The sequence below is a fragment of the Panulirus ornatus genome, chromosome 42 (genome assembly GCF_036320965.1).
Source record: "Panulirus ornatus isolate Po-2019 chromosome 42, ASM3632096v1, whole genome shotgun sequence".
NCBI classification, from domain to species: Eukaryota; Metazoa; Arthropoda; class Malacostraca; order Decapoda; family Palinuridae; genus Panulirus; species Panulirus ornatus.
Genome location: NC_092265.1, coordinates 19,078,618 through 19,104,465, shown reverse-complemented (window position 1 = coordinate 19,104,465; position 25,848 = coordinate 19,078,618). Strand labels below are relative to the sequence as shown.

The following is a 25,848-nucleotide window of genomic DNA, read 5'->3' as shown; positions in this document are numbered from 1 at the left end:
GATTGTGGTTGAGAGAGCAGAAGAGGGTGTTTTGAAATGGTTTGGTCACATAATAATATTATTCATTTATTTATTTATTTTGCTTTGTCACTGTCTCCTGCGTTAGCGAGGTAGCGCAAAGAAACAGACGAAAGAATGGCCCAACCCACCCACATACACATGTATATACATACACGTCCACACACGCAAATATACATACCTTTACATCTCAATGTACACATATATATACACACACAGACATATACATATATACACATGTACATAATTCATACTATCTGCCTTTATTCATTCCCATCGCCACCCCACCACACATGGAATAACAACGCCCTCCCCCCTCATGTGTGCGAGGTAGCGCTAGGAAAAGACAACAAAGGCCCCATTCGTTCACACTCAGTCTCTAGCTGTCATGTAATAATGCACCGAAACCACAGCTCCCTTTCCACATCCAGGCCCCACAGAACTTTCCATGGTTTACCCCAGACGCTTCACATGCCCTGGTTTAATCCATTGACAGCACATCGACCCCGGTATACCACATCGTTCCAATTCACTCTATTCCTTGCACGCCTTTTACCCTCCTGCATGTTTAGGGCCCAATCACTCAAAAGCCTTTTCACTCCATCTTTCCACCTCCAATTTGGTCTCCCACTTCTCCTCGTTCCCTCCACCTCTGACACATATATCTTCTTGGTCAATCTTTCCTCACTCATACTCTCCATGTGACCAAACCATTTAAAAACACCCTCTTCTGCTCTCTCAACCACACTCTTTTTATTTTCACACATCTCTCTTACTCTAACATTACTTACTCAATCAAACCACCTCACACCACATATTGTCCTCAAACATCTCATTTCCAGCACATCCACCCTCCTGCGCACAACTCTATCCATAGCCCACGCCTCGTAACCACACAACATTGTTGGAACCACTATTCCTTCAAACATACCCATTGTTGCCTTCTGAGATAATGTTCTCGACTTCCAAACATTCTTCAAGGCTACCAGAATTTTCGCCCCCTCCCCTACCCTATGATTCACTTCCGATTCCATGGTTCCATCCGCTGCCAGATCCACTCCCAGATATCTAAAACACTTTACTTCCTACATTTTTTCTCCATTCAAACTTACCTCCCAATTGACTTGACCCTCAACCCTACTGTACCTAATAACCTTGCTCTTATTCACATTTACTCTTAACTTTCTTCTTTCACACACTGTATCATCAGCGAACAACAACTGACTCGCTTCCCAAGCTCTCTCATCCACAACAGACTGCATACTTGCCCCTCTTTCCAAAACTCTTGCATTCACCTCCCTAACAACCCCATCCATAAACAAATTAAACAACCATGGAGACATTACACACCCCTGCAGCAAACATACATTCACTGAGAACCAATCACTTTCCTCTCTTCCTACACGTACACATGCCTTACATCCTCGATAAAAAACTTTTCACTGCTTCTAACAACTTGCCTCCCTTACCATATATTCTTAATACCTTCCACAGAGCATCTCTATCAACTCTATCATATGCCTTCTCCAGATCCATAAATGCTACATACAAATCCATTTGCTTTTCTAAGTATTTCTCACATACATTCTTCAAAGGAAACCACACTGCTCTTCCCCAATCTGATGCTCTGTACATGCCTTCACCCTCTCAATCAATACCCTCCCATATAATTTCCCAGGAATACTCAACAAACTTATATCTGTGTAATTTGAGCACTCACTCTTATCCCCTTTGCCTTTGTACAATGGCACTATGCAAGCATTCCACCAATCCTCAGGCACCTCACCATGAATCATACATACATTAAATAACCTTACCAACCAGTCAACAATACAGTCACCTCCTTTTTTAATAAATTCCACTGCAGTACCATCCAAACCTGCTGCCTTGCCGGCTTTCATCTTCCGCAAAGCTTTTAGTACCTCTTCTCTGTTTACCAAATCATTTTCCCTAACCCTCTCACTTTGCACACCATCTCGACCAAAACACCCTATATCTGCCACTCTATCATCAAACACATTCAACAAACCTTCAAAATACTCACTCCATCTCCTTCTCACATCACCACTACTTGTTATCATCTCCCCATTTAGCCCCCTTCACTGAAGTTCCCATTTGCTCCCTTGTCTTACGCACTTTATTTACCTCCTTCCAAAACATCTTTTTATTCACCCTAAAATTTAATGATACTCTCTCACCCCAACTCTCATTTGCCCTCTTTTTCACCTCTTGCACCTTTCTCCTGACCTCCTGCCTCTTTCTTTTATACATCTCCCAGTCATTTGCATTATTTCCCTGCAAAAATCGTCCAAATGCCTCTCTCTTCTCTTACTTCTTACTTCTTCATCCCACCACTCATTACCCTTTCTAATCAACCCACCTCCCACGCTTCTCATGCCACAAGCATCTTTTGCGCAAGCCATCACTGCTTCCCTAAATACATCCCATTCCTCCCCCACTCCCCTTACTTCCTTTGTTCTCACCTTTTTCCATTCTATATTCAGTCTCTCCTGGTACTTCCTCACACAAGTCTCCTTCCCAAGCTCACTTACTCTCCCCACTCTCTTCACCCCAACATTCTCTCTCCTTTTCTGAAAACCCCTACAAATCTTCACCTTCGCCTCCACAAGATAATGATCAGGCATCCCTCGAGTTGCACCTCTCAACTCATTAACATCCAAAAGTCTCTCTTTCGCGCGCCTATCAATTAACATGTAATCCAATAACGCTCTCTGGCCATCTCTCCTACTTACATACGTATACTTATGTATAAACAAAGATGTATGCAGCTATTTTTGTTGATCTTCATATCCATCATACTTTTTCTCAACTTCTTATAACTTGGTAGTAACTTTTGTCAATAAAGATGTCATCTCTTTTAGATATCTTTCATACAGTTTGTTAATATTTATCTTATCCTCTTCCAGGTCTGATACCTTATCCTGTAACTCATTCAGGTTTTCTGTACAACAGACTAATTCATGTTCATTTTCTGTAAGGTGGTTCTCAAGAACAGCTGTCCTGGACCGAAGTGTTACACGCTCTTCCTCCAGTTCTCTCTCCAGCGTTGAAACCTGAAGACGTAGCTGAGCAACTGTCTCCTCTTTGATTCTCTACTTCTTTCTAAGTTGTCTCATAAGGTTGTTAGGTGCACTTTTTCTTCACCTAATGTCTCAATACACTGCTGTATTTCCTCATTAGCTTGAGATATCCTCCTCATGTCAGCCTTCCGTTTGTAGATATGTACAAAATCCAGCTTTTGAAGTTTGTAGACCAGAAAGCTTCTTTTGTGTAGCCACTACTGTATCCTCAGCTAAGTGCAGCTCTTGCTCCAGACTGTCTTCAAGGTCATGATTTTCAGCTTCCTCACAAGCAGGAGCATCTTCCAAATTGGTGTATTTCTGAACCAAATCTCAGAGGTTTGATTCTATGGTCTTGTTCTCCTCTGTATACCTGGCCACTTCTTCCTATAGGGTTTTGATGTCTGCTTCTGAAGCCATGCAGAGTAGATTCTCCTCATCAAGCTGCTCTGAGCTCTGGATGAGAACTTGATGTATGAGTCTTCCTTCAATAGAGCTTCAGAATATTTGACACCTAAATCATCCAGGTTGTTTTCTAACTATCTTACCTGTGAAATGTGTTCAGCTTTCCTCTTAGTATTCTCAGCCATAAGTTCCACAGTCTTCTCCTGCTGATGGGTGCTTTCCTCAAGGCTGGATATTTTCATCTCCATGCTTGTAACTTTTCTTCACACTGTGAGAGAGTTGCATTAACCAAAGTAATTTCTTTACTCAAGTCTATGTTCTCTTCTTGAGGTGTATTTATAAGATCTCCTTTAGTGCTGATATCTAAATTCTTCACATCAACAGTTGACTTGACAGTAAGAACTTCATTGAGCAGTACTTCTGCTTCCTGTTTCAAGTCCAGTGCCACCCGACTTGCAGTTTCCATATCACTTTTAAGTTCCATCACCATGTTTGATGAATCTGATACCTCTGCTTCTGGTGAGGTTATCTCTTTTTTTTTTTTCGTACCATCTCTCTCTCCTTAATTTTCATCTCGAGATGATTAATTTCTCTTTTAAGTCAATAGTTTTCTTCTGTTCATCTTCTAAAGTAGTGATTGTGCATTCTATCTCCTTTGTTCCTTCATTTAGCTTGACCTTAACCTCTTTCACAGTTTGCTCAAGCTTGCAGACCTCTTCTGTTCAGTGATTGAGTTCTTCCAATATGGATTCCCTTTCTTTAGTCATCATTCTGAGATCATATATTGTTGATTCTGAGAGTTAAATCTTAACATATGACTGGCTTGCATCCTGCTGAAGACTGGAAAGAGTTTGTTCATACTCTGCAACTTTCACATTAAGATTATTCAGGCTACCATCAAGCAGTTCAATCTCAGTATCCCTTTTTTTTTTTTTACTAAGATCTACATATGCATCTCTCCCTCCTCATGCTGGTCCTTGATTAGGCCTTCATACCTAGCTACCAGGGCTTGCACTTTGTTTTGTACCTCATTATGCTCTTTGAAACTGACCCTGAGCTTCTCCAGTTTTTCAGTCTTTTATTTATTTGCCTCCATCTGGTCTTGGTATCCCCTTCCTTCTACCACAAACTCACCAAGTTGCATTTGAAGTTCAGCAATCAACTCATTCTTTTGAAATGCAGCTGCTTCCAAGTTATCTTGAAGTACTGTCAGATGATGCATCTGTTCTTTTGTGCTCTGCACTCATGTTTTGAGAGGGATTTCTGCTTTGCAGGTTTCTCTTAAGTTCTTTAGTTAAAGATGCAATTCTTAGAGTTCAACAGTGAAAGCAGAGATCTGCAGCTGTGCTTCTGCTAAAGCCTTCTTTGTTCATTGTAGTTGTTCTTTTAGTACAAGCAGTTCCTCATTAGAATTGCCACTTCCATTTGCAATTAAATCCCTGGGTGGATAAGCTTGTTGAGTAAAGGCACTGCTGAAAAAGGAGAGTTCAGCTGTCCTTAGTCTTTCTTTGGTGTTGATCTGGCAGTCACCTTCAACTCAAATTCATAGTGTTCCCATTTTCATTCCTCTAGATCAAACTAAATTTATGTCATCTATTGCTAAAAGGAAACCTCAACAAGAAATTTGATTATGAATGATGGACCACATGAAAAAGTACCCCCTTGTGTTAGGGATTTAGGGGTCAATGTCTTCCAGCAACTTCAAATTCTTCTGGCATTGTAATGAAGCTGCCAAGGGAGCAAATGGGATGTTAGGATCTGTTAACAGATACTTTACACATAAATGCAAGGATGTGGCATTTCCACTGTTCTTAAGTCTAATTAGACTCCTGCATCAAATATGCAGTGCAGTTTTGGGTTTCCTTACCTAGGTAAGGATATTTTTAAACTGGAAGCTATGCACTAATAAGCAACAAATTGACTCCCATCAAGGGGTGGCCACAGCAAAAGTCTCCACTTATCCCTGTCCTTACATGCCTCCCTTGCATACACCATTCCATGCATTCTTCCTCTGTTTCTCTCCCTCCAGCATTCCTCCACCCTCCTGGGTGGTTTCCTCTCACACCAACCCCTTTAATTGTAAATTCCCAGTCTTGCATTCTATCCACATGCCCAAACCACCTGAAAGTATTACATTTCATCCATTCTACCAATCCATAATTCATTCCCTTTGCATTTCTTGCCATACCACATCTCTCATACACCTTTCCATTTCTTTCTTCATCACATCTAGTCACACCACAAGCTCTTCTCAAATAGCCCATTTCCATAGCCTGGATTCTTGACCTCAGTGCTTCATATCACATCCATGCTTCAGCTGCCTGGGTCAGGGTTGGAAGGACAGTGCTGTCCCTTAATCCTCTCTTCACTTCCATACTTACACCTCTACTCTTCATCATTCTATTAAGGGATCCAGTGACTCTTCTGTCTCTCCTTCCATATCACCACACTACTACCAAAGACTGCTTCCAAATACTTAAATTGCCTCACTTCTTCCAGTCTTTTTCCCCCCATATCCACAGCACAATTTAGGGCTCTTTCTTCTTTCACTCTATATGGTTTAACAGAATCTATACTTTCCTTCAGTTTCTTTTCAAACACCATTACTCTACTTTAGCTTGCATTTACTTTCAATCTCCTCTGCTTATACACATCATAAAACACACTTACAACCTTCTGCCACTCCTCTTCACTCTTCACAAACAACACAGGATCATCCGCAAACAGGCTTGCCACTTGCCCCCATATCTCAGTGCTACACTTTATCTCTGCACCCCTTTTTCTTGTTTTGCTTTCATCTCTCTTATTGCTATATCCATATATATTTTCATACTATTCGCCACTTCCTGTGTTAGCGAGGTAGCGTTAAGAACAGAGGACTGGGCCTTTGAGGGAATATCCTCACCTGGCCCCCTTCTCTGTTCCTTCTTCTGGAAAATTAAAAAAAAAAACGAGAGGGAAGGATTTCCAGCCCCTGCTCCCTCCCCTTTTAGTCACCTTCTATGACACACAGGGAATACATGGGAAGTATTCGTTCACCCCTATCCCCAGGGATAGATCCATATATGTATCTCCCAGTTATTTGCATTATTTCCCTGCAAAAATCGTCCAAATGCCTCTCTCCTCTCTTTCACTAGTGATCTTACTTCTTCATCCCACCACTCACTACCCTTTGTAATCTGCCCACCTCCCACGCTTCTCATGCCACAAGCATCTTTTGCGCAAGTCATCACTGCTTCTAAATACATCCTATTCCCCTACCCTTACGTCCTTTGTTCTCACCTTTTTCCATTCTGTACTCAGCCTCTCTTGGTACTTCCTCACACAAGTCTCCTTCCCAAGCTCACTTACTCTTACCACTCTCTTCACCCCAACATTCTCTCTTCACTTTCGCCTCCACAAGATAATGATAAGACATCCCTCCAGTTGAACCTCTCAGTACATTAACATCCAATAGTCTCTCTTTCACGCGCCTATCAATTAACACGTAATCCAATAACGGTCTCTGGCCATCTCTCCTACTTAGAAATGTATACTTACGAACATAGTGCATAGAAACACGCATCTTCATAGAACATACAAACCTCCAACAGCCAGGATCGAACCCGGGACCCCTGTGCAAGAGGCGGGAATGCTAACTGCTAGGCTATGGGCCTGGCAAATAGGAAATAACTATTCAAATACTAAGTACTCGAATACCCTTTGTCACGTTGGTGAGCAACGGGGTCTACACCGGTCATTTCCCAACAGGCGCACATAGCCAGCAGATAGCATTTTACTGAACCTAACTGTACAACGCGGAGGTATATGAATACAAACATAGTGCATAGAAACGCACACCTTCATAGAACATACAAACCTCCAACAGCCAGGATCGAACCCTGGACCCCTGAGCAAGAGGTGGGAATGCTAACTGCTAAGCTATGGGCCTGGCTAATAGGAAATAACTGTTTGAATACTAAGTATTCGAATACCCTTTGTCTCACGTTGGTGAGCAACAGGGTCTACACCGGTCATTTCCCAACAGGCGCACATAGCCAGCAGATAGCATTTTACCATACCTAACTGTACAACGTGAAAGTATATGAATATGAACAGAGTGCATAGAAACGCACACCTTCATTGAACATACAAACCTCCAACAGCTAGGATCGAACCTGGGACCCCTGTGCAAGAGGCGGGAATGCTAACCATTAGGCTATGGGTCTGGATAATAGAAATAACTTCAAATACTAAGTACTCAAATACCCTTCATCTCACGTTGGTGAGCAACGGGGTCTACCCCAGTTATTTCCAAAGAGGCGCACACAGCCAGCAGATAGCATTTTACCGAACCTAACTGTACAACACGGAAGTATGTAAATACGAACATAGTGCATAGAAACGCACACATTCATTGAACGTACAAACCTCCAAGAGCCAGGATCAAACCCGGGACCCCTGAGCAAGAGGTGGGAATGCTAACCGCTAGGCTATGGACCTGGCTAATAGGAAATAACTATTTGAATACTAAGTACTCAAATACCCTTTGTCTCACGTTGATGAGCAACAGGGTCTACACTGGTCATTTCCCAACAGGCGCACATAGCCAGCAGATAGCATTTTACCGAACCTAACTGCACAACAAGAAGATATACGAATGTGAATATAGTGCATAGAAACGCGCACCTTCATAGGACATACATACCTCCAAGAGCCAGGATCAAACCCGGGACACCTGTGCAAGAGGCGGGAATGCTAACCACTAGGCTATGGGCCTGGCTAATAGGAGGCTCTTGGAGGATTGTATGTTCTATGAAGGTGCGTGTTTCTATGCACTATGTTTGTATTCATATACCTACGCATTGTACAGTTAGGTTCGGTAAAATGCTATCTGCTGGCAATGTGCGCCTGTTGGGAAATGACCAGTGTAGACCCTGTTGCTCACCAACGTGAGACAATGGGTATTCGAGTACTTAGTATTCGAATAGTTATTTCCTATTAGCCAGGCCCATAGCCTAGCAGTTAGCATTCCCGCCACTTGCACATGGGTCCCGGGTTTGATCCTGGCTGTTGGAGGTTCGTATGTTCTATGAAGGTGTGCGTTTCTATGCACTATGTTCGTATTCATATACCTCTGCGTTGTACAGTTAGGTTCGGTAAAATGCTATCTGCTGGCTATGTGCACCTGTTGGGAAACAACCGGTGTAGACCCCGTTGCTCACCAATGTGAGATGAAGGGTATTCGAGTACTTAGTATTCGAAGTTATTTCCTATTAGCCAGGCCCATAGCATAGCAGTTTGCATTCCCGCCTCTTGCACAAGGGTTCCGGGTTCGATCCTGACTGTTGGAGGTTTGTATGTTATATGTATACTTATGTATATCTCTCTTTTTAAACCAGGTATTCCCAATCACCAGTCCTTTTTCAGCGCACAAATCTACAAGCTCTTCACCATTCCCATTTACAGCACAGAGCACCCCATGTACACCAATTATTCCCTCAACTGCCACATTACTCACCTTTGTATTCAAATCACCCATCACTATAACCCGATCTCGTGCATCAAAACTACTAACACACTCACTCAGCTGCTCCCAAAACACTTGCCTCTCATGATCTTTCTTCTCATGCCCAAGTGTATATGCACCAGTAATCACTCATCTCTCTCCATTCACTTTCAGTTTTACCCATATCAATCTAGGGTTTACTTTCTTACACTCTATCACATACTCCCACCACCCCTGTTTCAGGAGTAGTGCTACTCCTTCCCTTGCTCTTGTCCTATCACTAACCCCTGACTTTACTCCCAAGACATTCCCAAACACTCTTCCCCTTTACCCTTGAGCTTCGTTTCACTCAGAGCCAGAACATCCAGGTTCTTTTCCTCAAACATACTACCTATCTCTCCTTTTTTCTCATCTTGGTTACATCATCACACATTTAGACACCCCGATCTAAGCCTTCGAGGAGGATGAGCACTCATGTAACTCCTTCTTCTGTTTCCCCTTCTATAAAGGGGAAACAGAAGAAGGAAGGGAGGGTTTCTTGCCCCGTGCTCCTGTCCCCTTTAGTCGCCTTCTACGACACGTGAGGAATGCGTGGGAAGTATAAAAGAAAGAGGCAGGAGGTCAAGAGAAAGGTGCAACAGGTGAAAAAGAGGTCAAATGAGAGTTGGGGTGAGAGAGGATCATTAAATTTTAGCGAGAATAAAAAGATGTTTTGGAAGGAGGTAAATAAAGTGCGTAAGACAAGGGAACAAATGGGAACATCAGTGAAAGGGTGCTAATGGGGAGGTGATAACAAGTAGTGGTGATGTGAGAAGGAGATGGATTGAGTATTTTGTAGGTTTGTTGAATGTGTTTGATGATTGAGTGGCAGATATAGGGTGTTTTGGTTGAGGTGGTGTGCAAAGTGAGAGGGTTAGAGAGAATGATTTGGTAAACAAAGAGGAGGTAGTAAAAGCTTTGCGGAAGATGAAAGCCGGCAAGGCAGTGGGTTTGGATGGTATTGCAGTGGAATTTATTAAAAAAGGGGATGACTGTGTTGTTGACTAGTTGGTAAGGTTATGTATGTATGACTCATGGTGAGGTGACTGAGGATTGGCAGAATGCATGCATAGTGCCATTGTACAAAGGCAAAGGGGATAAAGGTGAGTGCTCAAATTACAGCAGTATAAGTTTGTTTGAGTATTCCTGGGAAATTATATGGGAGGGTATTGATTGAGAGGGTGAAGGCATGTACTTCTCCTCGTTCCCTCCACTTCTGACACATATATCCTCTTTGTCAATCCTTCCTCACTCATTTTCTCCATGTGACCAAACTATTTCAAAACACCCTCTTCTTCTCTCTCAACCACACTTTTTATTACCACACATCTCTCTTACCCTTTCATTACTTACTCGGTCAAACCACCTCACACCACATGTTGTCCTGAAACATCTCATTTCCAGCACATCCTCCCTCCTCCGCACAACTCTATCTACAGCCCACACCTTGAAACCATATAATATCGTCAGAACTACTATTCCTTCAGACATACCCATTTTTGCTTTCCAAGATAATGCTCTTGCCTTCCACACATTTTTCAACGCCTCAGAACTTTTGCCCCCTCCCCCACCCAAAAGATATATATGGATATTATGTATGGTGTCAACAAAATCAGTATGCAAATGAAAAATATTAAAAATTCAAACAACTTATTAAATACATATTATTCAGGAGTCAGATTTCTCCTTAGATAAGGAAGTGCTGCTGCAACTTCCTTCTGAACATCTAATGTGGGTGTAGGGAATTCTATATTAGATACCCTATGTCTTAGACGACACTATAAGATAAATACTATGAATAACAATATTAGTGCTATAGACAATGAAATAATTGAAATTCAAGAAATATGAGAAGTGTATTAAAAGGTACAAAAGCCAGAACATCTATCAGAGAATCTAGATCGTCCTGAACCTTAGATGGAAGGTGTTGGATATTTACTTCATTGATGATTGATAAGTTGATGTTTTGGGGATTCATTCTATACTTGGGATAGTTCTATCAATTTGTCCCAAATAATGATCATGAGTGCCAAACAATTTGAAACTGGAACTGATAAGAGTACATTGTTGTCCTAACTGAATGTGTCCCAGAAACAAATAAGATTTGGGATGATTAGGTGGGCAATGAATAACATTTTGTGGGTCTGGGAAAAATAGTACATGATAATGGTCCATACTTTCAATCCAAGGTTCATTAACAACAATTCCCTTAAAGGAACAAGAATGAAGAACATTTTGTTGATGCCCAAAAAGTAGTTGGTACTCACATGAATTTGTTTGTAAATTATGAAAAACCAAGGTATTGGGGGAGGGGCAAATCAAGTTGTCAAGCAATGGTTTATGGCACAATGCTAAATCATCCAAGGAGGGATGTGCAGTCAATGAGGAATTAGTATTATATAAGAGAAAGTTCATGTTATCAGCAAGGACGATACTCTTTTGCAACTCTTTTGTATAATTAAAAGGGAATGGTATTACGTTCACAAGGCTGTAAGTATTGGAGTCAGTGAATGGTATGTGGATAATGACCGCTTCGAGGATCACGTCAACCATTAGTAAGGAGTAATAACTGGCCACATGAAGTAGAGAGAGAGCTGGGGTGCAACCGAATTTTGTCATTGCTTAATAATACGTGTGAGTTCCGAGAAGGGAAAAAATGATGGTGTGACAACTTGGTTTACCAGATTATTAACATCTTCCAATAAGTCAGTGAAATAATGTGCATAATAAGTGATTTGGGAAATAGTCACTATAGCATATATGGTATTAACAGACTTTGACAGTAGTTCTGCCTGTTGTGTCAAGTTATTAACAGCTAACATTATGTTATTCAAATATTTAGAATGTTGTGTTAAGATCTTAGCTTCAGCCTTAATATACTTGTTGTTAAGAAGTTGTTGAAATTGTAAGGATCTAATCTAATTCCTAACTGAATTAAGTTCTTCCTGAGTAGCAGTACCAAACAAATATGATTGGAGGGACCCTACAAAATTGGGCAGACCTCTTTTGCTTCTCCTTTGCTTTTTCATGTTCCTCCTGGCATTAGTATTTACTGGAGATTAAGTGTCTTGTATTATGTCATACAGAATCACTCAGGTACTATTCAGTTTCCAGGTCCACTTGTTTAACAAAGTTGAAGGAGGAGCAACACTAGAGTTTCTGATGGACACACTGGTGTAAAATTTGAGTAGGGTAGACTATAAGCGAGGTAAGGCCTCCATTAGTTTCGCTAAATTATTGTAAGTGTAGGGTAGATCCTCCAGGCCCAACTTAACTGAGACTGTGTCCCTCACAAGGCAGACCTCGTGGGGAATCGTGAGAAGGGCGTCTGGTACTGCCAAAGTGTCATATGTAGGAAGACACCATAAGGACATGAGAAGGAAGAACCTGTAAAATGATAAACTAAGCAACTTCTTAAAGGCAAGGTCTTGATGAATACTGATGTGTCTGTGGTGGTGATGTGAGGGTGTTTGGTTTGGGTGTGGGGACAGACTGAACAGTGGTAGAAGGTGGTTAGGTGATATTGTTTAGGGTTTGAGGAATACTGTCTGGTGTGGGACCGGGATGATCATGTTCAGAATACTGTAAAACTTTCAAGTGGTCCTCTTTTTCTTCACGAATGTCACTCATATTTAGATGTCGAACCCTACACCTATGTCCCTTTAAATGGGGAATCGTGAGAAGGGCGTCTGGTACTGCCAAAGTGTCATATGTAGGAAGACACCATAAGGACATGAGAAGGAAGAACCTGTAAAATGATAAACTAAGCAACTTCTTAAAGGCAAGGTCTTGATGAATACTGATGTGTCTGTGGTGGTGATGTGAGGGTGTTTGGTTTGGGTGTGGGGACAGACTGAACAGTGGTAGAAGGTGGTTAGGTGATATTGTTTAGGGTTTGAGGAATACTGTCTGGTGTGGGACCGGGATGATCATGTTCAGAATACTGTAAAACTTTCAAGTGGTCCTCTTTTTCTTCACGAATGTCACTCATATTTAGATGTCGAACCCTACACCTATGTCCCTTTAAATGAGCTGGACTCTATTGGGACCAGAAAATTTCAGGTCAAGTTTAGGAACCTCACTTCTAGAGTTAAATTCCTGCACCATTACCAAGAGTCTGGGAGCCACCTTTGATGGTTTCGCGGATTTATTAGCCTGGTCACTGAAGGTTGTAGTGGCTTCACCTAGATTTTCCTTGATCCTTTGACGAATCAATTGAGTCGTGTGATATTTTTCCGCGACAACTGATTTCTGGACCGCTGGACATGAAGGAGTGGATGCTATTCTCTCATACGGCAACACTTTATCAAGGCGTGGAAGGGTTTGTCTCCAATTGACTTATGATATACTGAGTTTAATGAACATTGGACATCAGACAGGTACTCATCCTATTCATCATAATCAAAATTAATGTAGCGCAAGGAAACAGACGAAAGAATGGCCCAACCCACCCACATACACATGTATATACATACACATCCACACACACACATATACATACCTATACATCTCAACATATACATATATGTACACACAAACATGAAATGACAACCCCCTCCCCCCCGCATGTGTGTGAGGTAGTGCTAGGAAAAGACAACAAAAGCCACATTCATTCACACTCAGTCTCTAGCTGTCGTATGTGATGCACTGAAACCACAGCTCCCTTTCCACATCCAGGCCCCACAAAACTTTTCATGGTTTACCCCAGACGCTTCACATGCCCTGGTTCAATCCATTGACAGCACATCGACCCTGGTATACCACATCATTCCAATTCACTGTATTCCTTGCACGCTTTTCACCCTCCTGCATGTTCAGGCCCTAATCAATAAGAATCTTTTTCACTCCATCTATCCACCTCCAATTTGGTCTCCCACTTCTCCTCGTTCCCTCCACCTCTGACACGTATATCCTCTTTGTCAATCTTTCCTCACTCATTCTCTCCATGTGACCAAACCATTTCAAAACACCCTCTTCTGCTCTCTCAACCACACTTTTTTTATTACCACACAACTCTCTTACCCTTTCATTCCTTACTCGATCAAACCACCTCACCACATATCGTCCTCAAACATCTCATTTCCAGTACATCCACTCTTCCACACAACTGTATCTATAGCCCACACCTCACAACCATATAACGTTGGAACCACTATTCCTTCAAACATACCCATTTTTGCTTTCCAAGATAACATTCTCGACCTCCACACATTTTTCAATGCTCCCAAAATTTTCGCCCCCTCCCCCACTCTATGATTCACTTTCGCTTCCATGGTTCCATATGCTGCCAAATCCACTCTCAGATATTTAAAATACATCACTTCCTCCAGTTTTTCTCCATTCAAACGTACTTACCAGTTGCCTTGTCCCTCAACCTTACTATACTTACTAACCTTGCTCTTATTCACATTTACTCTCAGCTTTCTTCTTTCACCCACTTTACTTTAACTCAGTCACCAGCTTCTGCAGGTTTTCACCCGAATCAGCATCCAGTGCTGTATCATCAGCGAACAACAACTGACTCACTTGTGAAGCTCTCTCATCCACATCAGACTGCATACTTCCCCTCTTTCCAAAACTCTTGCATTCACCTCCCTAACAACCCCATCCATAGACAAATTAAACAACCATGGAGACATCACACACCCCTAACGCAAACCAACATTCACTGAGAACCAATCACTTTCCTCTCTTCCTACTCGTACACATGCCTTACATCCTAGATAAAAACTTTTTACTGCTTCTAACAGCTTGCCTCCCACACCATATATTCTTAATACCTTCCACAGAGCATCTCTATCAACTCTATCATATGCCTTCTCCAGATCCATAAATGCTACATACAAATCCATTTGCTTTTCTATGTATTTCTCACACACAAACACCTGATCCACACATCCTCTACCACTTCTGAAACCACACTGCTCTTCCCCAGTCTGATGCTCTGTACATGCCTTCACCCTCTCAATCAATACCCTCCCATATAATTTACCAGGAATACTCAACAAACTTATACCGTTGTAATTTGAGCACTCACCTTATCCCCTTTGCCTTTGTACAATGGCACTATGCAAGCATTCTGCCAATCCTCAGGCACCTCACCATGAGTCATACATACATTAAATAACATTATCAACCAGTCAACAATACAGTCACCCCCTTTTTTAATAAATTCCACTGCAATACCATCCAAACCCACTGCCTTGCCAGCTTTCATCATCCGCAAAGCTTTTATTACCTCTTTTCTGTTTACCAAATCATTCTCCCTAACCCTCTCACTTTGCACACCACCTCGACCAAAACACCCTTTATCTGCCAGTCTGTCATCAAACACATTCAACAAACCTTCAAAATACTCACTCAATCTCCTTCTCAAAACACCACTACTTGTTATCACCTCCCCATTAGCCCCTTCACTGAAGTTCCCATTTGCTCCCTTGTCTTACGCACTTTATTTACCTCCTTCCAAAACATATTTCATTCTCCGTAAAATTTAATGATACTCTCTCACCCCAACTCTCATTTGCCCTCTTTTTCACCTCTTGCACCTTTCTCTTGACCTCCTGCCTCTTTATTTTATACATCTCCCACTCATTTGCATTTTTCCCCTGCAAGAATCGTCCAAATGCCTCTTTCTTCTCTTTCACTAATAATCTTACTTCTTCATTCCACCACTCACTACCCTTTCTAATCAACCCACCTCCCATGCTTCTCATGCCACAAGCATCTTTTGGGCAAGCCATCACTGCTTCCCTAAATACATCCCATTCCTCCACCACTCCCCATACCTCCTTTGTTCTCACCTTTTTCCATTCTGTACTCAGTCTCCCCTGGTACTTCCTCACACAAGTCTCCTTCCCAAGCTCACTTACTCTCACCACTCTCTTCACCCCAACATTCTCTCTTCTTTTCTGAAAACCCCTACAAATCTTCACGTTCGCCTCCACAAGATAATGATCAGACATCCCTCCAGTTGCACCTCTCAGCACATTAACATAAAAAATTCTCTCTTTCGCGCACCTTTCAATTAACACATAATCCAATAACACTCTCTGGCCATCTCTCCTACCTACATATGTATACTTATGTATATCTCGCTTTTTAAACCAGGTATTCCCAATCACCAGTCTTTTTTCAGCACATAAATCTACAAGCTCTTCACCATTTCCATTTACAACACTGAAGACCCCATTTATACCAATTTATTCTTTCAACTGCCACATTACTCACCTTTGCATTCAAATCACCCATCACTATAACCCGGTCTTGTTCAGCAAAACCACTAACACACTCATTCAGCTGCTCGCAAAACACTTGCCTCTTATGATCTTTCTTCTCATGCCCAGGTGCATATGCACCAATAGTCACCCATCTCTCTCCATCAACTTTCAGTTTTACCCATATCAATCTAGAATTTACTTTCTTACATTCTATCACATACTCCCACAACTCCTGTTTTAGGAGTAGTGCTACTCCTTCCCTTGCTCTTGTCCTCTCACTAACCCCTGACTTTACTCCCAAGACATTCCCAAACCACTCTTCCCCTTTACCCTTGAGCTTCGTTTCACTCATAGCCAAAACATCCAGGCTCCTTTCCTCAAACATACTACCTATCTCTCCATTTTTCTCATCTTGATTACGTCCACACACATTTAGACACCCCAATCTGAGCCTTCGAGGAGGATGAGCACTCCCCGCGTGACTCCTTCTTCTGTTTCCCCTTTTAGAAAGTTAAAATACAAGGAGGGGAGGGTTTCTGGCCCCCCGCCAGAATGGGGAGGTGATAACAAGTAGTGGTGATGTGAGAAGGAGATGGAGTGAGTATTTTGAAGGTTTGTTGAATGTGTTTGATGATAGAGTGGCAGATATAGGGTGTTTTGGTCGAGGTGGTGTGCAAAGTGAGAGGGTTAGGGAAAATGATTTGGTAAACAGAGAAGAGGTACTAAAAGCTTTGCGGAAGATGAAAACCGGCAAGGCAGCGAGTTTGGATGGTATTGCAGTGGAATTTATTAAAAAAGGGAGTGACTGTATTGTTGACTGGTTGGTAAGGTTATTTAATGTATGTATGATTCATGGTGAGGTGCCTGAGGATTGGCGGATTGCGTGCATAGTGCCATTGCACAAAGGCAAAGGGTATAAGAGTGAGTGCTCAAATTACAGAGGTATAAGTTTTTTAAGTATTCCTGGGAAATTATATGGGAGGGTATTGATTGAGAGGGTGAAGGCATGTACAGAGCATCAGATTGGGGAAGAGCAGTGTGGTTTCAGAAGTGGTAGAGGATGTGTGGATCAGGTGTTTGCTTTGAAGAATGTATGTGAGAAATACTTAGAAAAGCAAATGGATTTGTATGTAGCATTTATGGATCTGGAGAAGGCATATGATAGAGTTGATAGAGATGCTCTGTGGATGGTATTAAGATATATGGTGTTGGAGGCAAGTTGTTAGAAGCATTGAAAAGTTTTTATTGAGGATGTAAGGCATGTGTACGTGTAGGAAAAGAGGAGAGTGATTGGTTCTCAGTGAATGTAGGTTTGTGGCAGGGGTGTGTGATGTCTCCATGGTTGTTTTAATTTGTTTATGGATGGGGTTGTTTGGGAGGTGAATGCAAGAGTTTTGGAAAGACAGGCAAGTATGCAGTCTGTTGTGGATGAGAGAGCTTGGGAAGTGAGTCAGGTGTTGTTCGCAGATGATACAGCACTGGTGGCTGATTCATGTGAGAAACTACAAAAGCTGGTGACTGAGTTTCGTAAAGTGTGTGAAAGAAGAAAGTTAAGAGTAAATGTGAATAAGAGCAAGGTTATTAGGTACAGTAGGGTTGAGGGTCAAGTTAATTGGGAGGTAAGTTTGAATGGAGAAAAACTGGAGGAAGTAAAGTGTTTTAGATATCTGGGAGTGGATCTGGCAGCGGATGGAACCATGGAAGCGGAAGTGAATCATAGGGTGGGGGAGGGGGCGAAAATTCTGGGATCCTTGAAGAATGTTTGGAAGTCGAGAACATTATCTCAGAAAGCAAAAATGGGTATGTTTGAAGGAATAGTGGTTCCAACAATGTTGTATGGTTGCGAGGCGTGGGCTATGGATAGAGTTGTGCGCAGGAGGGTGGATGTGCTGGAAATGAGATGTTTGAGGACAATGTGTGGTGTGAGGTGGTTTGATCGAGTAAGTAATGTAAGGGTAAGAGAGATGTGTGGAAATAAAGAGAGTGTGGTTGAGAGAACGGAAGAGAGTGTTTTGAAATGGTTTGGTCACATGGAGAGAATGAGTGAGAAAAGACTGACCAAGAGGATACATGTGTCAGAGGTGGAGGGAACGAGGAGAAGTGGGAGACCAAATTGGAGGTGGAGAGATGGAGTGAAAAAGATTTTAAGCGATCGGGGTCTGAACATGCAGGAGGGTGAAAGGCGTGCAAGGAATAGAGTGAATTGGAACGATGTGGTATACCGGGGTCAACGTGCTGTCAATGGATTCAACCAGGGCATGTAAAGCATCTGGGGTAAACCATGGAATGTTCTGTGGGGCCTGGATGTGGAAAGGGAGCTGTGGTTTCTGTGCATTATTACATGACAGCTAGAGACTGAGTGTGAACGAACGGGGCCTTTGTTGTCTTTTCCTAGCGCTACCTCGCACACATGAGGGGGGAGAGGGTTGTTATTCCATGTGTCGCGAGGTGGTGATGGGAATGAATAAAGACAGACAGTATGAATTATGTACATGTGTATATATGTATATGTCTGTGTGTGTATATATATATGTGTACATTGAGATGTATAGGTATGCATATTTGCGTGTGTGGACGTGTATGTATATACATGTGTATGTGGGTGGGTTGGGCCGTTCTTTCGTCTGTTTCCTTGCGCTACACACACAAATATACATACCTACACAGCTTTCCATGGTTTAACCCAGACGCTTCACATGCCCTGATTCAATCCACTGACAGCACGTCAACCCCGGTATACCACATCGATCCAATTCACTCTATTCCTTGCCCTCCTTTCACCCTCCTGCATGTTCAGGCCCCGATCACACAAAATCTTTTTCACTCCATCTTTCCACCTCCAATTTGGTCTCCCACTTCTCCTCGTTCCCTCCACCTCCGACACATATATCCTCTTGGTCAATCTTTCCTCTCTCATTCTCTCCATGTGCCCAAACCATTTCAAAACACCCTCTTCTGCTCTCTCAACCACGCTCTTTTTATTTCCACACATCTCTCTTACCCTTACGTTACTTATTCGATCAAACCACCTCACACCACACACTGTCCTCAAACATCTCATTTCCAGCACATCCATCCTCCTGCGCACAACTCTATCCATAGCCCACGCCTCGCAACCATACAACATTGTTGGAACCACTATTCCTTCAAACATACCCATTTTTGCTTTCCGAGATAATGTTCTCGACTTCCACACATTCTTCAAGGCTCCCAGAATTTTCGCCCCCTCCCCCACCCTATGATCCACTTCCACTTCCATGGTTCCATCCGCTGCCAGATCCAATCCCAGATATCTAAAACACTTTACTTCCTCCAGTTTTTCTCCATTCAAACTTACCTCCCAATTGACTTGACCCTCACCCCTACTGTACCTAATTACCTTGCTCTTATTCACATTTACTCTTAACTTTCTTCTTTCACACACTTTACCAAAGTCAGTCACCAGCTTCTGCAGTTTCTCACATGAATCAGCCACCAGCGCTGTATCATTAGCGAACAACAACTGACTCACTTCCCAAGCTCTCTCATCCCCAACAGACTTCATACTTGCCCCTCTTTCCAAAACTCTTGCATTTACCTCCCTAACAACCCCATCCATAAACAAATTAAACAACCATGGAGACATCACACACCCCTGCCGCAAACCTACATTCACTGAGAACCAATCACTTTCCTCTCTTCCTACACGTACACATGCCTTACATCCTCGATAAAAACTTTTCACTGCTTCTAACAACTTTCCTCCCACACCATATATTCTTAATACCTTCCACAGAGCATCTCTATCAACTCTATCATATGCCTTCTCCAGATCCATAAAAGCTACATACAAATCCATTTGCTTTTCTAAGTATTTCTCACATACATTCTTCAAAGCAAACAACTGATCCACACATCCTCTACCACTTCTGAAACCACACTGCTCTTCCCCAATCTGATGCTCTGTACATGCCTTCACCCTCTCAATCAATACCCTCCCATATAATTTACCAGGAATACTCAACAAACTTATACCTCTGTAATTTGAGCACTCACTCTTATCCCCTTTGCCTTTGTACAATGGCACTATGCACGCATTCCGCCAATCCTCAGGCACCTCACCATGAGTCATACATACATTAAATAACCTTACCAACCAGTCAACAATACAGTCACCCCCTTTTTTAATAAATTCCACTGCAATACCATCCAAACCTGCTGCCTTGCCGGCTTTCATCTTCCGCAAAGCTTTCACTACCTCTTCTCTGTTTACCAAATCATTTTCCCTAACCCTCTCACTTTGCACACCACCTCGACCAAAACACCCTATATCTGCCACTCTATCATCAAACACATTCAACAAACCTTCAAAATACTCACTCCATCTCCTTCTCACATCACCACTACTTGTTATCACCTCCCCATTTGCGCCCTTCACTGAAGTTCCCATTTGCTCCCTTGTCTTACGCACTTTATTTACCTCCTTCCAGAACATCTTTTTATTCTCCCTAAAATTTAATGATACTCTCTCACCCCAACTCTCATTTGCCCTTTTTTTCCACCTTATATATATATATATATATATATATGGATCTGGAGACTGGTTCTCTTTCACAACTAGGTCTGTTTACCAGAGCCCAAAATGAGAGGATAATGGTTTTCACCATCCCTTTCATTGTTTTAGGTAAACAAAAGCAGTCATTAGCATTCAACAAATATAGTTGCCCTGTAAAAAGGATGATCCATGATTTTCTGTTATTTTAGTTTTCATAAGGTTTTTCATAGGTACTCCTCCATCAGGTGGGTATACCCACAAATGCTTGTGGGGCTCTGACCTTAAGTGAGAAATATAGTTTTTGAAAGCTGAAAATCCTTTTCTCTACCATAATTAGAGCTCTCAGAGCATCTGTGTATTTTCCCTCCCTTCCTTTCCCTCTTTACTTTTCATAAATACACATCTTGATTCAGGTTAGTAACAGGCTTGGAGCACTGTCATGTGCAGTCAGTGAATGATTATGGGTGAGGGATTGCCTGATCCTACCTCACATACACTAAGTGACATCAAAGATCTGAATGGGTTGCTGAGTGTTGTGAACAAGTATGTGCAGGACTCGTATTCCTGATGGTGAAAGGGGGGAATCCTCATGGCGGAAAGCATTGCTTTAAGATCCTACTAAGCAAGTGCTCTCTCAGATTCAAGTGCTTTACCTATGCAGGAGGATTGCTTTTTCATCCTTTAAAACCTATATTTCATTTGATATAATATGCATTCTTGTATATCAGTTTAAAAAAGTTATTTTCATTAATGTTATAAATCTCTTTCAGGATTTCCACCAAAACCCATCACAGGAGGTCCAGACATGACCTTGAACAGTATAGGACTTCGGAATGGAGAAGTGTTAATAGTTGAAGATGTTGATCCATCTAGTCATATGGTAAAGTTAAATGATTTTTTTCATCTTTGATAAATGATCATATGTTTTTGTTCCTGCCTTAATTTTTAGGGTATTAGTAAGAATGAATTTTTAGTACATGAATGTTTAATTGTTAAGAATATATTGTTTTCTCTTCTGCAGTCTGTCCTATGAGCATGAGACTGGAGGAAAATTTCTTGGAAAATCAAGGGTTGGACCTCCTAACCCTATCTTTCTGATGGTAAAGCATTGGCTTCCCCACCCATTAACATCCTCCCAACTTGGTAGCTTGCTTATTTCTGGCACAACTTCAGCGAATGAAAGACTGTCACATAGATGGTATCATCAATTCACTTGCTCCTGGCTGCCTGGCAGCACAGATTTCTCTTGGATTGCATGTTGACCAGATGTCTTTCACTAGCCCATCCATTTTTCAGTTCTAGACTAGGGAGTGTTGCAACAAACAGTCAGTTCTTGAACTGGAATTATTAGAACCATATTTGTCTTTTCTTCCCAGTAAATTTCTCTGAAAAAGTCTTGTCTCAAAATAGATAGTTTCTCAGGGAGTAGTAATGCAGATAGTCCTAAATTGTGGGACAAACAACCTGGATGCCAGAAAATACTTTAGCTATGCCATGCTCCTTAGTTGGTGCCACAGGTTTTTCTAGACCACCCATAGCTTTTTTTTTTTGGCAAGGATCATGGCCTCAAAGGCATGTGTCCTGAAAAATTATGGTTTTTCTTAACCCTTCTCCTGGCAAAGATTAGGGAAAGGCTTAACTGATGACCTTGAATAACATTCATCCTTGTACTTATGATAGAACAGCTTTATCTGGAAACCTTTTCAATCCTTTCATTTAGAATCTGATGTACTGATCATGACTGAAACATTATGTTTGAAATTCTCCTGTATCTTTTTCTCTGAAAAATGCTAGAAACACTGTTGCCTCATGAATGCCTTTCAAAAATCCCAGTTTTACAGTTTTGACATAGATATATTAGGCCCTATTTAGGATAAACTTCTAAAATCTTTCCTTTTGAGGAGATAAGTTGCTTCTCAACTGCAACCCAAGTAGGAGCTCTTAAAAATCTAAGACATTCAACAATCCAATAGTTTTTAACAGTTAGCCCTTTAAAATCTCCAGAAAAATTTCCTCCTAGTCTTAGGCTCTAGCAGGAGATAGTGACTGTCCTCATTCAAATATCTTCTCATTAATGGCAACCTTTTGTAGGTTTGGTAAGAATGAAACCATTTTACCTAGAAATAGCCCTGCTTTTATCAACTCTTGAAAGACATAGTCACCATTGTGGATCTTCCTCATATGGCTCCTTTAGGAAAGACAGATTCAATTGTGCTCCTGATTCACTATTGAAGGTGTTTATATCCACATTTGGGTTTAATTCTCTTATCTGGATATTTTTTCCATTAAATCCTCCTCCTTCATATAATGTACAGTTTTCCTAGATTTCTCATTCTACCCTACCTTTCTTGCTCTCTTTCAAAAAAACCTTTCTCAGTACCAACTGTGATGGCTTTTGGCTTTTCATCCTCATGATTTACAAATGCAGAACTGTCAAGTAACTAGAAGTGAGTGGATGAATGACCCCACCTCTATGGAAGTCTCATTGGCCCAAAATGAGCAAGCAGGCATACATTAGTTTGGTGTATTGCACTGGGTGAGGAAACCAGAGTTTCTCCATCAGAAGTATGGGTATAAAGTCATGACCTCAATTTTTTCTAGAATGTATCCTAGAGAATCTCATGCTTGCAGGATACTGCCTTAAAAAGTGTTTCCAAATTTCAAAATATACATTTTGTCTAACATGTGCACACACACACACACACACACACACACACACACACACACACACACACACATACACACACCAGCCTGCTAGTCAGCCAGAAAGAATGGCTTAAGCAGTGCTCCTTGTATTTTCAAGATTTCAGATGCTTTACTGCTCTGAAGCCAATTATTGTACAAATGGAGGGAGTAGAATGTATAGGGGCCCCTAAATGATATATAAACTGGATGTTGAATTTAACAGTACAGATACACCACCAAATTTCTGGCAACTGATGGTTTGGCACCTCCTTTAGTCCAGACAAAATTACATGAAGGAACTTGAAATTACCGTGGCCACCAGACTAGTTTACTGGGTGGCCACAGATGGCGTTGAGTGTAAGGCACGTGTATTTACATTCTTTACACTGCTCTTGTTGGTGATGATACCACAATTCTGTGAGATTCTTAGCTTATTTTGTTTAGATTTAACCCTAGCTATGGCTTCTAAGACATATGAGAGTGTCAGTCGTGGTGTCAAGCACAAACACCAGTCCATATTGATCCAAGATATAGCAGAACTGTTGAAAAATGGACTGTGGTGTATGGTGCATAAGCTGTGTGACATCTACAGTATTGGTTCATCATCTGTTTATGATATAAAGAAGCAAATGGAGAAAATATTGAAATTCTGTGCTGACAGTGATTCCAAGAAGCATTGACGATTAGAAATAACTATGGAAGATGGTAAGAGTACTGAGCATGATCAAGTGATGATGGAATGGTTTCGACAGCATAGGAGTGATGGAGTGGACTTGTCAGGTAGCATGATAATGGACCAGGCTGAGTTGTTCCATAAAGAACTTAAATTACAACATGAGTGTGACTATAGTGAAGGATGGCTTCAAAGATTCAAGAAGCGTCATGGAATTTCCATGAATATAGTGTGAGAGATAATGATCAGACATCCCTCCAGTTGCACCTCTCAGCACATTAACATCCAAAAGTCTCTCTTTCGCACGCCTGTCAATTAACACGTAATCCAATAACGCTCTCTGGCCATCTCTCCTACTTACATAAGTATACTTATGTATATCTCGCTTTTTAAACCAGGTATTCCCAATCATCAGTCCTTTTTCAGCACATAAATCTACAAGCTCTTCACCATTTCCATTTACAACACTGAACACCCCATGCATACCAATTATTCCCTCAACTGCCACATTACTCACCTTTGCATTCAAATCACCCATCACTATAACCCGGTCTCGTGCATCAAAACCGCTAACACACTCATTCAGCTGCTCCCAAAACACTTGCCTCTCATGATCTTTCTTCTCATGCCCAGGTGCATATGCACCAATAATCACCCACCTCTCTCCATCAACTTTCAATTTTACCCATATTAATCGAGAATTTACTTTCTTACATTCTATCACATACTCCCACAACTCCTGTTTAAGGAGTATTGCTACTCCTTCCCTTGCTCTTGTCCTCTCACTAACCCCTGACTTCACTCCCCAGACATTTCCAAACCACTCTTCCCCTTTACCCTTGAGCTTCGTTTCACTCAGAGCCAAAACATCCAGGTTCCTTTCCTCAAACATACTACCTATCTCTCCTTTTTTCACATCTTGGTTACATCCACACACATTTAGGCACCCCACTCTGAGCCTTCGAGGAGGATGATCACTCCCCGCGTGACTCCTTCTTCTGTTTCCCATTTTAGAAAGTTAATACAAGGAGGGGAGGATTTCCGGCCCCCCGCTCCCGTCCCCTCTAGTCGCTTTCTAAGGAGGCTAAGGTGAAGATTAGTATGGGTTTTCAGAAAAGAGGAGTGAATGTTGGGGTGAAGAAGGTGGTGAGAATAAGTGAGCTTGGAAAGGAGACCTGTGTGGGGAAGTACCAGGAGAGACTGTGTACAGAATGGAAAAAGGTGAGAACAATGGAAGTAAGGGGAGTGGGGGAGGAATGGGATGTATTTAGGGAATCAGTGATGGATTGCGCAAAAGATGCTTGTGGCATGAGAAGAGTGGGAGGTGGGCTGTTTAGAAAGGGTAGTGAGTGGTGGGATGAAGAAGTAAGAGTATTAGTGAAAGAGAAGAGAGAGGCATTTGGACGATTTTTGCAGGGAAAAAATGCAATTGAGTGGGAGAAGTATAAAAGAAAGAGACAGGAGGTCAAGAGAAAGGTGCAAGAGGTGAAAAAAAGGGCAAATGAGAGTTGGGGTGAGAGACTATCAGTAAATTTTAGGGAGAATAAAAAGATGTTCTGGAAGGAGGTAAATAGGGTGCGTAAGACAAGGGAGCAAATGGGAACTTCAGTGAAGGGCGTAAATGGGGAGGTGATAACAAGTAGTGGTGATGTGAGAAGGAGATGGAATGAGTATTTTGAAGGTTTGTTGAATGTGTCTGATGACAG

General features: G+C 41.8%; 1 protein-coding gene across 6 annotated transcripts in view; it reads left to right on the top strand.

Moving 5' to 3' along the window:
- The window catches only part of Yod1 (Yod1 deubiquitinase), a 168,512-nt gene that overhangs the window by 61,650 nt on the left and 81,014 nt on the right, over positions 1 to 25,848 (top strand). For all 6 annotated transcript variants that reach the window (XM_071686669.1, XM_071686668.1, XM_071686672.1 and 3 more), the window contains one exon: positions 21,555 to 21,664. In XM_071686669.1, coding sequence (XP_071542770.1) covers positions 21,555 to 21,664 — 110 coding nt within the window. The remainder of the gene's footprint in view (positions 1 to 21,554; positions 21,665 to 25,848) is intronic.